This window comes from Canis lupus, chromosome X (assembly GCF_003254725.2).
Source record: "Canis lupus dingo isolate Sandy chromosome X, ASM325472v2, whole genome shotgun sequence".
Classification (NCBI taxonomy): Eukaryota; Metazoa; Chordata; class Mammalia; order Carnivora; family Canidae; genus Canis; species Canis lupus.
In genome coordinates this window covers 15,592,883-15,608,919 of record NC_064281.1, presented here as the reverse complement: position 1 = coordinate 15,608,919, position 16,037 = coordinate 15,592,883, and the positions used below count along the sequence as shown (strand labels likewise).

At 42.5% G+C, this 16,037-nt stretch overlaps 1 protein-coding gene across 13 annotated transcripts in view; it reads left to right on the top strand.

Moving 5' to 3' along the window:
• Positions 1–16,037, top strand: part of SH3KBP1 (SH3 domain containing kinase binding protein 1) — a 339,638-nt gene that overhangs the window by 170,417 nt on the left and 153,184 nt on the right. For all 13 annotated transcript variants that reach the window (XM_025438119.3, XM_035711695.2, XM_025438092.3 and 10 more), the window contains one exon: positions 5,797–5,900. In XM_025438119.3, the coding sequence (XP_025293904.2) occupies positions 5,797–5,900 (104 nt within the window). The remainder of the gene's footprint in view (positions 1–5,796; positions 5,901–16,037) is intronic.

Here is a 16,037-nt window from a genome sequence, read left to right as displayed (position 1 = left end):
TGCAATTAAGGATCACATGATATTTAGTTGTTGTATCTCTTTACTCTTTTTAAATCTGAAACAGCTTCTAAAACAGTAGTCTTTAAAAAATTGTATGTGATCGTGATTTAAGAAAGATTTTTTAAAAAGATTTTATTCATGAGAGAGAGAGAGAGAGAGAGAGAGAGAGAGAGGGGCAGAGACACAGGCAGAGGGAGAAGCAGGCTCCATGCAGGGAGCCTGACGGGGGACTCGATCCCAGGTCTCCAGGATCAGGCCCTGGGCTGAAGCCAGCGCTAAACCACTGAGCCACCTGGGCTGCCCAAGAAATATATTTTTTTTAAATTAGATCAGTTTCTGTAGACTGTCATCGTTTTGGATTTGCATGAGTGTTTTCTCATGGTCAGATTTAGGGTAAATGTTTGGGGCAGAAGCATTCTGTAGGTGATGTTAAGTCTTTTTCCACGTGCCACGTAGGGAGTCCCATTATTGGCAGTGTGAGCTTTAAGACTGTGTCTATCTGGTTTCTCTATTCTAAGGGGACCATTTTCCTTTTGTAATTAATGAATACTCTGTGGGGAGATACTCTGAGACTCTTTACACATCCTAATCCCCAACAAGCTTTCACCCAGTGGTTTTAGCAACCATTGATTCTGGCCATGATGCTTATAAAATTGCGGTTGTCTGTTTCTATCATTTCTGTATTTATCAGCTGACATGCTTTTCCTAATGGAGAGCTTTTGCTTCTTGCCCTGTACCTATCTATCTAATCAGTTCACCAAGCTAGGTAGCTATGAACCTAGCTACCTCTTGAACTAATCAGCCTGGGTTCATGAATTATTTTGGAAATTAATAAGTGATAATACAACCCTCAGTACATGCTGCCACTGTCCCAGATTTGGCCAGTGGAAGCCTCGTCAAGCATCTGATCTCTGTGTCCTTTTGAAAGTAGCCCTCAAGTGTTTGAGCACTTCACTGGTGTTAGCATTAGTGGATATTCTGTTCTCACTTTGTGTTCTCTTTGCCCCAGCCCTGGAAGAAGCTATTATTCTGTGGAGACCTAGTTCCTCTGGGACTGCTATTTAGATTATGAAAGCTCCCCAGGTGATTTCAATATGCAGCCAAGAGCAAGAACCACTGGTTAGAGTCCTCTAAAGGGGGATCACCTGTTCCCTCAAGGTGTTTTCTCCTTGTCAGTCACTGTCACCCATTGTCACCTGGAATTAGTGGTACTGATTCATTACTGAGGTTTAGATTTTTGTGGGTAGTGTCACTTGGTGAGTCAGAATTATGTGCAGGTCATTGACCCCAATACCCATAGAATATAGTTCCATAGGCCTTCCCTGCATTTCAACCTCCTGACACAGGTAGATGGTCCCCAGGCCATGTCTGGAGAAAATGCCCAAAGTAACCCTGGAAACAAGATCTGGGGCTTCTAATTTTCTTTTTGACCTTTGTCAATGTTTTCTCTCTTGCAGTATGATCTCAGGATCCTGCCATGTGCCCTAGGCATGCAGCAAGGATCCATTTGATTTAGTGGGTTCCTTGAAAATCTCAAATGATTTAGACCCTTGTAGTCATACTGGTGTTCTGTCATAGGAGGTATGTGATATAAAAAAAAATAGGCTGTGTGCTTGTTGAAAGCTTTCAGTTGAGCCAAAGACCTTTTTCAACCACTGCATTGTTGTTATATTTTTGTGGTCATTGAATGAATCGGCCTAGTAAAGTTTTCACATGTAAGACCCTAGAAGGCTCTAAAATAGAGTGTGCTGTTTCTAAGGATGGGTCATAGTGCCCTTCTTAGTTTCTGTTCTGTCATTTTTAGAGAGTGTGAGTGAGTATACTTTGTTCCCTCTCCTTCCAACCAGTTTTATCTCATTAAAATATCCAGCAGCAATAGCCTCAGTATCCAGCAGCTGTAAGGAAATGCTCCTGATTTGTGGTTTTTCACTTCCTGGTTTCACATTTTTACCACGTCCCACATGGCCCAGCGAGTCCTCTCTGTAGTCTCAAGACCCATAGCTGAGAGTTCTTAAGAACAGTCAGACATGGAAGGCAGTGGCTCTGGGGCTGTAAGACCTCTGGTAAAACACTCAATCTCGGTGTTTCTTCTTGTTTGTAAATAGGAGGTTCAGTATGAGGATTAAGTGGGGTCATCTATACATGGTGCTTAGCTTCGTGCCATTAGGGCTATTACTTTCAGTATTTAGACACAATAAGTGATCAATAAATGCTAGCTGGTATTGTCTTATTAAACCAAGCTGGTTCTGAATGTAAGGGCAGGAATACGTGAGGCCCTAGAGCGGGAATTGGGAGTATGCTTGCCTTGCCATCCCCATGCCTATGTTTCCACCTGTGAATGCATGGTGAGGCACTGGCATTTTGTGGCCATCATACAGTGTGGCAATAAAGGAGAGACATGTCAGATACACCCTGTGACATCTGCCTTATCCATTCATTTTTTGGCAGACCATGTAAGCACACACATTTGCACGTATATCCATAAAACTTATGTTTGTTACTTTTTGTAGTTATGTCTTAGAAGCTAAGTGGTCCTGCCTAGAAGACACACACAGGGACAAAGGATGGTGGCAATGACCGTCACATGAAGGAGGAAAAACATATGTTCTCTCCTCTTTCTAGTTGTTCTAATAGTGATTTGTATGGTTGGCCACGATCAGCAAATGCATTTAAATTTTCTTTCAAGACTCAGTTTATCCCATAGAAAAAAAAAGCCCAAAGTAATGTGTGAAATCTTGAGTTCATGTGGACCGGGCTCTGAGTGTGAATGTGGTAGCTCAAATTCAGGGATTCTAAACCACGGCCTTGGGCAAGTCATCCTAGTGTTTCTCCAGTTTTTACCAGCTATTAAAAGGAGATGACAATGTTGTCTATATACCTCCTCAAGGACGGTCAAAACTGACTAGTAAACATCACTGAAATGCCAGGAGGGGGAAATAAGGCAAATGACATCCTTAAAGTCCCTCAAATTTTGTTTGGACAGAGGCAGCTGAAATGTAGTGTCTCCTGACATCAGTCACCCACCTTGAACTGGGTTTTAGATTGGGTAGATCTGGCAAGAAATCGGAATGGTGATGTGCAGAAATTGAGGCCTGGCAAAGCAGCAATCCAGGAATATGGGTGAAAATCTAAGGCTGTGTCACCCAGTGTTACAGGAAGCAGTTAAATACAGATTGCAGAGAACCTGGGACAAGACTTGAACAGAATTGGTTCATCCAGCATTAGGGGACAGCTCTGACTCAGGCTGAGGAGATACTGCTGCTCACTAGCTTGTTGTCCTTAAATAAGACATGGAACCCTGATTTTCTCACTTGCTAAATGGTTGCTCATTCTGGCTCCTCTCTTTTTCTTTCTAACTCACGTGGTTGGCAGGATGAGATTGGATGATGGATACCAGAAGTGCTTTAGAGAAGATCACAAGCTATCCCAGCGCCAAAGGGAGTAACTGTTTCTGCCTGGGGTCTGGTCAGGTGGCCTTTACCTTCGGCAGCCTCTGGATACCTCACTGCAGGGCTCACTTTTCTTGATCCTGTATGTTGGTGATGTGTTTGATTGGACTTTATGCCACCAGTGAAGCAACCTTCTTAGAGGCTTTTAAGAAATATCGATTAGTCTGGCAGATGGAAACTAGTAAACGTGTCATTCTTCCTGATACCAGACAGGGCATTATAGGAATCTGATGCAGAGATCTGGTTCCAGAGAAATCTGATTATTCTGTTCCAGGTCCTGAGTCTGAGGCGTTAGTCTATCCTTGAAGAATACATCACTCTCTCTTTTGCCATTTGTGTAGCATTGGGTTAGATGCTGTTTCTTACAGAGGGTTTTGTGAAAATAGGAAATTACATATAACTGTGTTTCATGATCTCAGCCAACACTGGGCCTTCAGATGTTATTTTCAAATAGCTTTGGTCAGGCCTGGTGACTTCTGTGGTTGTGAGTGTTAGGTTTCAGAGATGTGTCATGTTTACTTGTTCTCTGTTCAGATTTGTATGTGCAGAGTTTGCTTTTAATATAACATCTAGCAAATAAAAGCTCTTACCGATTTATAATAAGAGGTATATGTATGGGGGCAGGGAAGTCACAGGGAATAGGAGATGGGTGCCGAGATCGCCTCGTTGTCCAGACCTTCTGTGCTAGAATGAGGAGTCCGTACCTATTATAACACAGATTGCTGAATTTGCCTCCTGTTGCATTGGAAGCCATGGAGCCACAGTGGAATTCTTTGCTCTGGAGTACCACTCTTCCCCAATCCCCCCTCCCTGCCTGTCCCACCCTGGGGAGAAGCCAGCTGGGATGGGCCCTCACTGCTTGGGAGAGCCGAGCCCTCCATGGCTAACCCTTGGCCTTCAGACAGTGCAGTCAGCAGCTGGCAGGGCCCAGGAGCTCTGCATTTGTTCTCCCTCAGGACCAGGTGGCTTGTGGTTTTGCACAAAGGTGTGGAGTGTATTTGTATAGTCACCAGAGATGTGATTAGACAAGATATTGATTCTGAACCTCAGCCCCCTTCCTTCTGTTCGACTCGGTTCTTGCCCTAGTGAGATGCAGGCAGAGAAAAATAGAACAGAGAGAACTAGGCCGCTGGCTTTTGAGACATATTGATCAGTGAGCACATCCGATGTAGCAGACCTTCCCCTTTGTGTGATGTCATGCCGCGTGGGGCCTTAGTGTGGCCTGGGATCACTCCCGCAGGGATTTGCTTTCTCTGGGAAAGGACTAGAAAAGGAAAAGAATCACTGTAGGCAGTATCCAAAAAGAATGGCAGCATTTCTAAATGTGTTTCCTTGAGGTCGTTGATCGCTTTGGTTTTCTAGGCCATGTGGTGACAGGAGGGAACAATATGAGGTGGTGAGCCTTGAGCAACAAACTTCGGAGCAATGCTGGTCTCACTTCTCTGCTATCCACCTCTCCCTGGCTTGGGCCGCCACTGCCGTCTCTTCGTCTGTCCCCCTACCCCACCCTATCGTACATACCACATGCATGTTCTTTCTGCCCACAGGGCATGTCTGTGGTGTGGACAGTTGTTTCTGTACCTGAACCAGCTCTAAGCCTGGGCCTCCCAGTTGGGCTCCTCAGGATGAGCGAGATGCTGGAACCTTCAGTGTCCTCCGGTCAAGTGAAGTGTGGTCCTGGCTTTTATCTTGATTTGCCTGGGTTGGCTCTGTGTGAGCAGCCAGGGATCCTGCTAATGGGTCCCCTGGGACAGAAGGGAGTGGAACGAAGTGGATCTGTTGAACCCCTGTGGGGCATTTGAAATGGCACCAAGGGCGGGCTGAAATCTAACTAGCCTTTGCTTATCAGGCCTGAGTTCCAGCATGTTGAAAGGGTGCTGATTAGTAAGAAAAAGGCCAGGCTACTTTATCTTTTCCTTTGCACATTTGGGGAAAACTTCCTCTGTCTTGCTAGCATTAGAAGCAGACCATTCTTTTTATTCTACATCACATCAGCTTTCATTAAAAGTCAACAACAGCAAAATACAAAGCCCCATCCGTGGAAAAGCGTTTAAGGCAACACTGTGCTCCAGCGCTTCAGGGGTGGGGTTTTTGCCTTCTGCACCAACGGATCAGTTTCTCATATCCATGCCTTTCTGACCCAGCAGCTTTTAAAAGACCAAGAAGCATTGCTCTGCTTTCTACTGCCTCTCTCTCTGAGACCAGGGCTGCCGTGCCTCTAGCCATGTCCCAGAGAGCATATTTGAGACAAGTCAGCTTAATTTGCCTGCATGCCTAGGAAGCCTCTCTTTAAAAATCTAATTTTGAGACAAGAGCTGTATCTAAATATTTTGCTTTTCCCATCCAGGCGAGCGACGGAGGCGCCGTTGCCAGGTGGCATTCAGCTACCTGCCCCAGAATGACGATGAGCTTGAGCTGAAAGTCGGCGACATCATAGAGGTGGTAGGAGAGGTAAGTGTGCCAGGTGGGTGGGCAGGTGATTTCCTGTGGGCTGTCAGGACCCACCCCTGGTTGACCTTGCTGTGGCGGATGCTAGAGCTTAACAAGACCTTACACGCTATCAGGTTGAGTCTCTTCTCAAAGGAAAGGATTCCCAGAGAGGAATGCTGCCAAGCCCACGAGGAGCAGGTGTGGGCCATTTGAAATTATGGTCTTTCTCACATGGTGTGCTCGGTGCTTCTGGGTTTCCAGTCCACTGCCACAGCTTTTTCTCCTCTGCTTCAATTGCTAGTAGACTCTGGCTATCCAGAGTGACCCTGAGCCATCTCTAGAGGGTGAATTTGGTTTTCATCCTGGGGGACACTGGATTCAAAGGGAAAGAAAAGAAGTGACTCTTATAGAAGACTGGTATGTGATAGGCATGACAAGGTTCTTTATACATGAGCCCATTGGATGGCCTATCACAAGCACTTCAACTTGTGGATGAGAAAAGAGGCTAAAGAGGCCCTAGAAGAGTTAAGGCTGAGGGTTGGAGCCAGGTCCACCTGGCTGGAGACCCTGTTCTCTCCACTGCACCACATTCTCTTATTCCTGCTTGGTCCTGGCTCCCCACACACTGGCACAGGCTTCTCAGGCTCCACTCTCCCACTCTGGGCAATCCTGGACTTCAGACCTGGAACCTGATCATTCATTCTGATTCAACACATGTACCTCTCTATAGAAATACAGTTCTCTGGTAGCTTTGGTTTCATGAGTACCATTTGACCTTATAGAAACCCATGGTTTACAAAAAATAAAAAGGAAGCTAGAAGTCAAGGAGGAGATTAAGTGAACTGTGATGTGGGTCCAAATAGCAGGGCTGATGCTAGCCACCAGATTCCCTGATGCCCCTACAAACATAAAATGAGCATGCGTCAAAGCCTTATTTAACCTGTTAACAAGGGGATGTGCAAGATGGTATGGCTGGCTCAAAGAGAATTGTGGAAGAGCAAAATATTTATAACTAAAAAGGAAAATACTTGATTAAGATTGCTAAGTCAGGGCACCTGGGTGGCTTAGTGGTTGAGCGTCTGCCTTTGGCTCAGGTCGTGATCCCAGGGTCCTGGGATCAAGTCCCGCAATGGGCTCCCTGTGGGGAGTCTGCTTTCCCCTCTGCCTATGTCTCTGCCTCTCTCTCTCTCTGTGTCTTTCATGAGTAAATAAATAAAACCTTTTTTTTTAAAAAAAGATTGCTAAGTCAGATGTAAAACTACACAGTATCCTACAGGGCAATAAACTAACCTTTGAGATTGTCTCTTCTAGGGAATAAGGCACTTGCATCTCTGGCAGTCAAGATTCATTTTTATTGCTATCTGAACAGAATCATTCTCATCGCTCTTGGTTCTGCCAGTTAACATCCACTTTAAAGGAATCATAAATAGTGAATAGGGTGTCAAACAAAGATATGTACCTCTAAAGAATCAGTTATTGGGACTCCCATTGGCACTGGGAGGGCACAAAGTAACCTCTATTGCCTATTTCTCAGTTTTGGAGAATTTGTATTGACATGTCATTCATTCATCATTTTTTGAGAGAGAGAGAGTACCTGTGCGAGTGGGGGGGAGGGGCAGAGGGAGAGAGAGAATCTTAGGCAGGCTCCATGCTCAAAGTGGAGCCTGACTAGGTGCTTGATCTTACAACCCTGAGATCATGACTTGAGTTGAAATCAAGAGTTGGACACTTAACCAACTGAGCCACATAAACACCCCTCATTCATCTTTTTTTTTTATCCCTGTTGCCAAGCAGGACACATAGGAGACATTTGTTGAAAGTTGAATAAATGAAACATGAACAGACAACAGTGTAGAACATTTATGCCAGGGGTAGAAGGACAAATTTCTTTTTTTTTAAAGATTTTATTTATTTATTCATGAGAGACACAGAGAGAGAGAGGCAGAGACACCGGCAGAAGGAGAAGCAGGCTCCTCGCAGGGAGCCCGATTTGGGACTCAATCCAGATCCTGGGATCACGCCCTGAACCGAAGGCAGACATTCAACTGCTGAGCGACTCAGGCTTCCCAGAAGGACAAATTTCTTAAGACTGAATCCGTGGGAGAAATTCCAAAGGGAATAATAAACAGTATGACTAATAATTTTTTTTTTAAAAAGTTAAAATTTTGGTATAATTTGAAGCAAGTTTAGCTAAAAAAAAAACCCAAAAACAATAACAAAAAAACCAAACTCAGAGGACAACAAATAAACATTTTGCAATAAATCATGAAAAGTTATTATATATATCACATATGAAAATATATTAGGAAGATACTGTAACGATGATAAGTGGTAGATAAATCTGCCATAAATACAAGTCCCACAAAGAGAAAGAAAAACCTTTACCATGAAGAAATGTTCCACACTGCTATTAATTAAATAAATGTAAATTAAGACGATAACAGCTCCTGCTTTTGAGAATCCTAAGAAAACATTTTGTGGTAAGACTGTTGGTAATACCGAGAAGTGTGGTAACTTTGTATATCTTTATGATCCTAATATGCAGCTATTTAGCAGGGTATGGCAAGAGCTGCACAAGTCTGAATTAACATCCTGTGAGCCAGTAAGCACACTCCCAGGAATTTATCCAAAGAAAATGGTTAACAGAAAAAGAATATGTGAATTGAGTTAATTGCTTGTGATAATGAAAAATAATCAAGAGAGAGAATAGTTATGTGAATTAAGTGATATTATCCAGCTAGAAGATCGTGAAGACATTAAGATGGTAAACCCAGAGGTCTTTAAATCTATATTTATTACAATAATGTGCAAGGTAATTTTCTGTTAAATTCTGCTAACCTGAGAGCTTTTCAACAGCGGGATCTTGTCTTGATCTATCTTTACATACGTGGTACCTGAAAGAGTGCCTGAAACCTAGTATGTACTTTAATAAATGCTTGCTGAGGGATCCCTGGGTGGCGCAGCGGTTTGGCGCCTGCCTTTGGCCCAGGGCGCGATCCTGGAGCCCCGGGATCGAATCCCACGTCGGGCTCCTGGTGCATGGAGCCTGCTTCTCCCTCTGCCTGTGTCTCTGCCTCTCTCTCTCTCTCTCTCTCTCTCTCTCTCTGTGTGACTATCATAAATAAATAAAAAAAATTTAAAAAAAAATAAATAAATGCTTGCTGAATAAGTAAATGAATAAATGGAAGTCTGAAAAGATTTTTTTTTTGCAAAATAAATGAACGATCAGGACACAAAATTGCATACATTAGGACATAGCCATGTAAAATATATCTCCGCACATGTGATTAAAGACTGAAAGGGAACAAGACTTAAAACTGGTTGTGTCACAGAAGACAGTTTTTCCTTTAATGTTGTAATAATGTTTTATGTAATACAAATCAAAATAAGGAAGATTATTAACACATTTCTGGGAGATAGTGCCTGCCCTTGCCTGCCTGTTGGCTGTAGAGAAAGCAGGCATGGATTGCTGAAGGAGAGGAGGGATTGCAGGTATTATTCTTCTTTCAGTGATGATGTAGGACGTCCCTGCCACCTGCAGGACCAGCGTCCTGTTCACTCACCACCAGTTCCATGCTAGATTTCATGATGGGCTTGCTTCACAGAGGAAAAAGGAAAGATATGTAGCCTCAGATATTTATGTAAAACAAAATGTAAAGGTTGGCCTTTTAAACCATGTTAAAAAATTACATTATCAAAAAATGAATTTTCCCATTATGGCAATTTACTTGTAATATTGCAGATACTTGGCCATAATGTAAAATATGCCTTTTTATAATGGATGTATAAATGCCAGTGGATATTTTCTCATTCCACTGGAAATTAATTAACATCCCAAATCAATAAAAACTCTTCAGTCATAGGGACAGATTGAGGTAAGACCATAGTATTAGCTTTTCAAGACTATGAAACCAATCAGTCTATCGGGCAATAAAAGTATAATAGGTGATGTTGTGTATGTGTGTATAAATATGTTATATTTTTATTGAGTGATTAATAGATTGATCCTACAGTATCCCAAAGCTATACACCCACACAAATGCACACACACCCCTTTCCCTAAAGGAGCAAAAACCCCCAGACAACTCTTCAGAGGATTTTGGGGGTATGGACTGGTTTGTTGAAAAAGGTTGAATCAAGTAGAGAATCAATCGTAGGGCAGCCCCGGTGGCGCAGCAGTTTGGCGCTGCCTGCGGCCCGGGGTTTGATCCTGGGGACCCTGGATTGAGTCCCACGTCAGGCTCCCTGCGTGGAGCCTGCTTCTCCCTCTGCCTGTGCCTCTGCCCCTTTCTCTCTCTGTGTGTCTCTATGAATGGATAAATAAAAAATCTTTAAAAAAAAAGAATAAAAAAAAGAATCGTAAAACATGATATTTTGTATATATTAATTTAATTAGATATATATCTTATTTAATTAAGACAATTTTATTAAGATACTATGTATCCTAAAAAAAGATAATATATATCCTATTTAATTTTGCCATAAAATATGAAAATGTGCATTCATTTGCCGTTTGTCACCATAAGTTCATAGAGTCAAGTTGTTCTTCTTAAATGCAGGTTTGCTGGTTTGAGTTATGTCCTCTCTGCCTCCATGTTGCCTCCTTCATGATTTCCATCACTTTTTAAAAAAATGGATTGACAACAACACAAAGGAAGCAATCAGAGTCCCCATTCCTTCTAAATAAAGTTCTATAGTCCACTGCCCCCAGTGTCTTCTGGTTGTCTCATCCACACCTAATTTGGCAGCAGGTTTTTTTCCTTTTTTTTTTAACTTTCACATCGTTCACCATTATCCTTTCTCACCACTGACTTTCTCTTCACACTTACATATTTTTTGAGCTCTGTGACCACATGGTGGTCTAACAGAGCAGTGGGCTTACGTGGGTTTGGGTAGACATAGCCCAACCCTTATCTGGCCTGAATTGGCTGCTAGCCCGGAGAGCTCACCCCAGAGGGGCCCATGCAGATGGCTCAGAGAAGGAATGGGGAATGCAGGGCTGTCCGGGCTCAGGGCACCTGGCAAAGTTACCTTCCTCTAAACAGCATTTAGAATGCTTCTGCCTACTGGCTAGAGATAGTGCCTCTACTCTCATCATTAGGTTCATATTTGCAAACCTAAAGGAACCAGGCTACCAGTTTGAAAGAAAAAATTGCAGACTGAGTTCTTAGATTTTTTTTAAAGAAATCACTGTAAATATACACTTGTGCTGCTTTTGTCCAGAGTGGAAAAGACTGATCAGTGCAGACGGAATTCTAATTATAAGGCCAGAGATGGCATATAGACAAGCTCGTCAGGAGAAATGGCATTTGAAGGCCTCTGGAGTTTCAAACTTGGCTTGTTGGCCTTTTTTTTTTTTTTGCAAAGGGCATTGAAACCTCTTCGTTTCCCTGTCTGTGTTACCTAGAGCCTGGGAAAGGAGCTACTTTTCTTCTTGTGTTGGGATGACCTTGGTGTCAGCCAGTCTCTCTGTGGTGACCCAAGGGATATTCAGAGATTCTAGCTTTTATTTGTTCTTTGTGGTTTGTTTTTGCGGTATTTTTCAGTGGTCCCTAGTCAGGCTCGCTGGAGACCAATGGTCTTAATTTCAGATTTAAAGCCTGACCTGGCCTTAGAGTTTGCAAAGATGGTAACTTGTACTTTCAAGAAACTTAGGCATCACCTCGCACCCAAAACAGTGGGTTTGGTTCTCTCAACTCGAGTTAAATGGGTTGTTGAAATTCTTCAGAACTTTAACTTAATCAGACAACATTTGTGGGTACAGATGGGCAGTTATGATATTGTGAATTATAATGAGAACTATATATAATCTGGTCTCTGGCCCATTTCTGGCACTGAGCTCCTAAAACTCTTGGGCTTTCCTAAAAGAGTAATAGAGGGGTCTTTTGTTATGTTAATGGGGTAACCTTTGAAACACCTAAGCAAAGGAGCCCCCCACTGCTAGTGGAGCCAACAGTAGGTTAGAGGGTTGGACATTTCAGTCCCTCCCACTGACATTGGGGAGGGTGGGTGCTGGAGGTCGAATCAGTTGCCAGTGGCCAGTGAGTCAATCAACCATGCCTATGTAATGAAGCCTCCGTAGAAACCCCAAAGGACAGGATTCAGAGAGCTTCTGGGTTGGTGAACATGTGGAGGTGCGTGGAGAGTGGTGCCTGGAGAGGGTCTGGAAGCTCCACGCCCTTTCCCCGTGCCTTGACCTGTGCATCTCTTCCATCGGACTGTTCCTGAATCATATCCTTTTCTAATAAATCAGTGATCTGGTAAGTAAAATGTTTCTCTGAGTTCTGTGAGCCACTCTAGGAAATTAATTGAACCCAAGGAGGGGATCATGGGAACCTCTGATTTATAGCCAGTGGATCAGAAGTATGGGTGACAACCTGGACTTGCAACTGGTGCTAAAGTAGGGGGTGGGGAACAGAGCAGTCCTGTAGGACTGAGCTCTTAACCTGTGGGATATGGAGCTGTCTCTGGGTAGATAATGTCAGAATTGAGTTAAGTGGTAGGACACTCAACTGATGTCTGAAGAATTGCTTGTTGGTGTGGTGAAACTTCTCTCACCCCCTCCCCACACACATTGGAACTGGGTCCAGGGACCCAAAATAGCAGGTATTCCTCATTTTTTTCTTGGTCTAAGAACTTCAAAGACTTGCATATGAAGAAAGATGCCTTTTGTTTTATGCTTGCCTGAGAGAAGTCAAGGTCATTTAAAAGCTGATTAATTAATTAAAAAAATAAAAGGTGATTAATAGGGGATCCAAGCATACCCAAATTCTTACCCATCAAGGCACCCCTTGCTGTAGAAGCGTTTATCTTTTCAGAAAAAAAGGAGATAGCATTAATATAAAAATTTGTTTATTAGAATGTGATAATCCAAAGAACGGAGGCTGCTCTACAGTCATTTCTTCAAAAAACTTTGGGTGGACACGTCTGATGATGTAATGTGCACAGGTGAGAGAGCATGTTAAGGAAAGGGCAGCCACGATTAGAAGAAAAAGTGATTAGATTAGAATCATCAGCACACAAAATAGACTACAACTGTATAAAAGCAACATATTTGCAAGCTAAAATCTATTTGTAAGAGATTTGCATAGCCATGGGATTTTTCAAATATCTGCTCTGTGGCAAAAGCTGTGTTCGTGGAGATTGAAAGATTTATTGAACAGAATCTTTGCTTTGAAACATGTTCGGTATAGTCAGGGAGCTTAAGATTTGCACAGCTAAGAAGCTAATGAATAACCCAGGATGGTATAAGAGTGGGAAACGCTGGCCTTGACAAAGGAGGAAGGAATTTAAAAACAAAGGCGCTCCCCGAGGGTGAAGAAGATGCTTCCTAGAACAGGAGGAGTTTCAACCGCAGGCACCTGGAAGGTGAGAAGTATTTTGATCATTTCAGCAAGCACAGGGTGTATTGTGTAAGGCGCTGGGCTCGTCTGGAGTGGTGAGGACAGGGTGTTAGTACAGCCTTGCTCTGGAGTCAGGGATGACCTGGGAAGCTTCCAGGGCAGGTGTGGAGTAAAGGAAGCAGAAGCTGGCCAGGCAACAAAATGCTGATGAGCTAAGTGGCGGTGCCTCCCACACTGAACTTTAAAGGAATACCCCCATTGGAAGATTCCTTACAGACAGGTTTTCTAAGATTAACACATCCCTGTAGACAATTTTCTCACTTGGGAATAGTGACGGGACAAAGCTTCAGGATCTTGATTCATCAGAAAGAGGTTATCTTGATGGTTTGCTTTACTCTTTGTTCATATTTTCAAGTTGGAATGACAGTAAGGCCTTAGCGTAGAGTCATTTTGGAATTTGGGGACCTGTAGATTAACCTGTAGCTATTTTGAAGGACAGGACTGTCTGTTGCTGAAGGATGTCTAGAAAAGTTCTACCAAAAACCCTTTCCAGGGATCCCTGGGTGGCGCAGCGGTTTGGCGTCTGCCTTTGGCCCAGGGCGCGATCCTGGAGACCTGGGATCGAATCCCACGTCCGGCTCCCGGTGCATGGAGCCTGCTTCTCCCTCTGCCTGTGTCTCTGCCTCTCTCTCTCTCTCTCTCTCTCTCTCTCTCTCTCTGTGACTATCATAAATAATAAATTTAAAAAAAAAATTGGGATCCCTGGGTGGCGCAGCGGTTTGGCGCCTGCGTTTGTCCCAGGGCGTGATCCTGGAGACCCGGGATCGAATCCCATATCAGCCTCCCGGTGCATGGAGCCTGCTTCTCCCTCTGCCTATGTCTCTGCCTCTCTCTCTCTCTCTCTCCCTGTGTGACTATCATAAATAAATAAAAATTGTAAAAAAAAAAATATATATATAAAAAAAATTAAGATTTTTAAAAAAAAACACCCTTTCCACTGTGAGGCAAATTGTGCATGTAGCTCTGTCTCGTTGGGCAGAGTTTGCTAACGTCTTAAATAGAAATTGTATATGTTTTCTTTAGTAATTTCCCTTTGAATTACTCTGCAAATTTTCCTTTTGAGGGGCCTCTTTCATGTGGAATAGGCTTATTCTCAGAATAATGAGGGAATAAAAAATCACTTTCCCATGTATGTGGAATGTTGTGGCCTTGCCTGAAAGAGGTAATCAGACAATGAAGTACACAGGAATTGGGGGAAAATATTGGCCCAGGCATATAGGACCTAGATAACACTTGTTTCTCTTTAGCACAACCAGCTTTCATGTCCCAAAATCAACAGGGATGGTTATTTAAAGCAACTAAAATGGAAAATAATGTAAGTGTTCATGCCTTCAGGGAGTGGTTCCTTTAAAAACATTTTTTCACCAATTCCACTAATAGAAAAAGATGTTTTCTAGAAAAAATTTGTATTTTTCTGGTAATATTCAAAAGGAAAAACTATGTGTTAGAACATTTACATGAAGTTCTAGAAAAGGTGAAATCAATCATAGGCGATAGAAATCAGGTGGGTGGTTACCTGACGAGGTAGATTGACTAGGAAGGGGTATAGGGAATTTTCTGGAGTGATGGCAGTTTTCTGTACATTGATGGAGGTGTGGGTTACATGGGTGCATATGTGAAAACTGATTGACTTGTACTGTTAAGATGTGTGCATTATATGAATTATGCCTCAATTTTAAAAACTTTTAAAAACTAAGTATTTCTCTGGTGTTCTAAAAATTTTCAAAATACGTTCCCTTACCTCTCAAAGAAGAAAAGGCTGGTTGGAAATTCTCATTTAATTATATCTGAATAATTTTTTTTCGATCTATAATTTACATAAAACATGGTATTAGTTTTAGGCATACAGCATAATTGATACATGTATATAGTGTTATCTGATTACAGCAATGGGTTTAATTACCATCCATCATCGCACATAGTTAGAATTTTTTTTTAAGGTCTACTCTCTTACTAGCTTTCAAATATATGATACACTACTGTTAACTATAGTCATCATACTACACATAATATCCCTGGGATTTATTTATCTTAGAGCTAGAATTTTGTACCTTTTGACCACCTTCACCTACTTCACCTACACCCAGCCCCTGCCTCTGGCAACCACCAGGCCTTTTTTTTTTTTTTTTTTTTCCACCAGTCTTATTTCACTTAGTGTAATACTCTCAAGGAACTTAAAAAGAAAAAAAATGAAGTACAGGATTGGTAGAAGGAAGGAAATAACCAAGATTAGAGTGTGAGTAAATAAAATCTAGTCTAAAAAGATAATAGAAAAGATCAGTGAAACTAAGAGTTGGTCTTCTGAAAAGATAAAATAGATCTTTAACTAGCCTCGCCAAGACAAAAAAGGGGACACAAATAAATAAAATCAGAAAAGCGGAGAGGTTACAAATGACAACACAGAATTACAGAGGATCGAAAGAGACTATTGTGAGCAATTATCCACCAACAAATTGGACCGCCTAGAGAAAATGGTTAAATTCCTAGAAATAGAACCTATGAAGTCTGAATAAATTTTGAGGAAATTTTTAGTCATGTTAAGGTGTAGGCCTTTCCTTAAAGCTTGACTTTTCCATTGTCCTTTCTGGAAAGAGTGGTAAAACAGCTCTGGGAACAATGAAGCTGACCTCATTTCGCCATGTACCTCCCCCCACCATGCTTCCCTCACAACTCTCCCCCCTCCAATACATGCCCCCCCCACAGTGTGCTTCTGACTGAGGTTTGGGCTACAAAGGGTTAATTGCACATAGAAAGC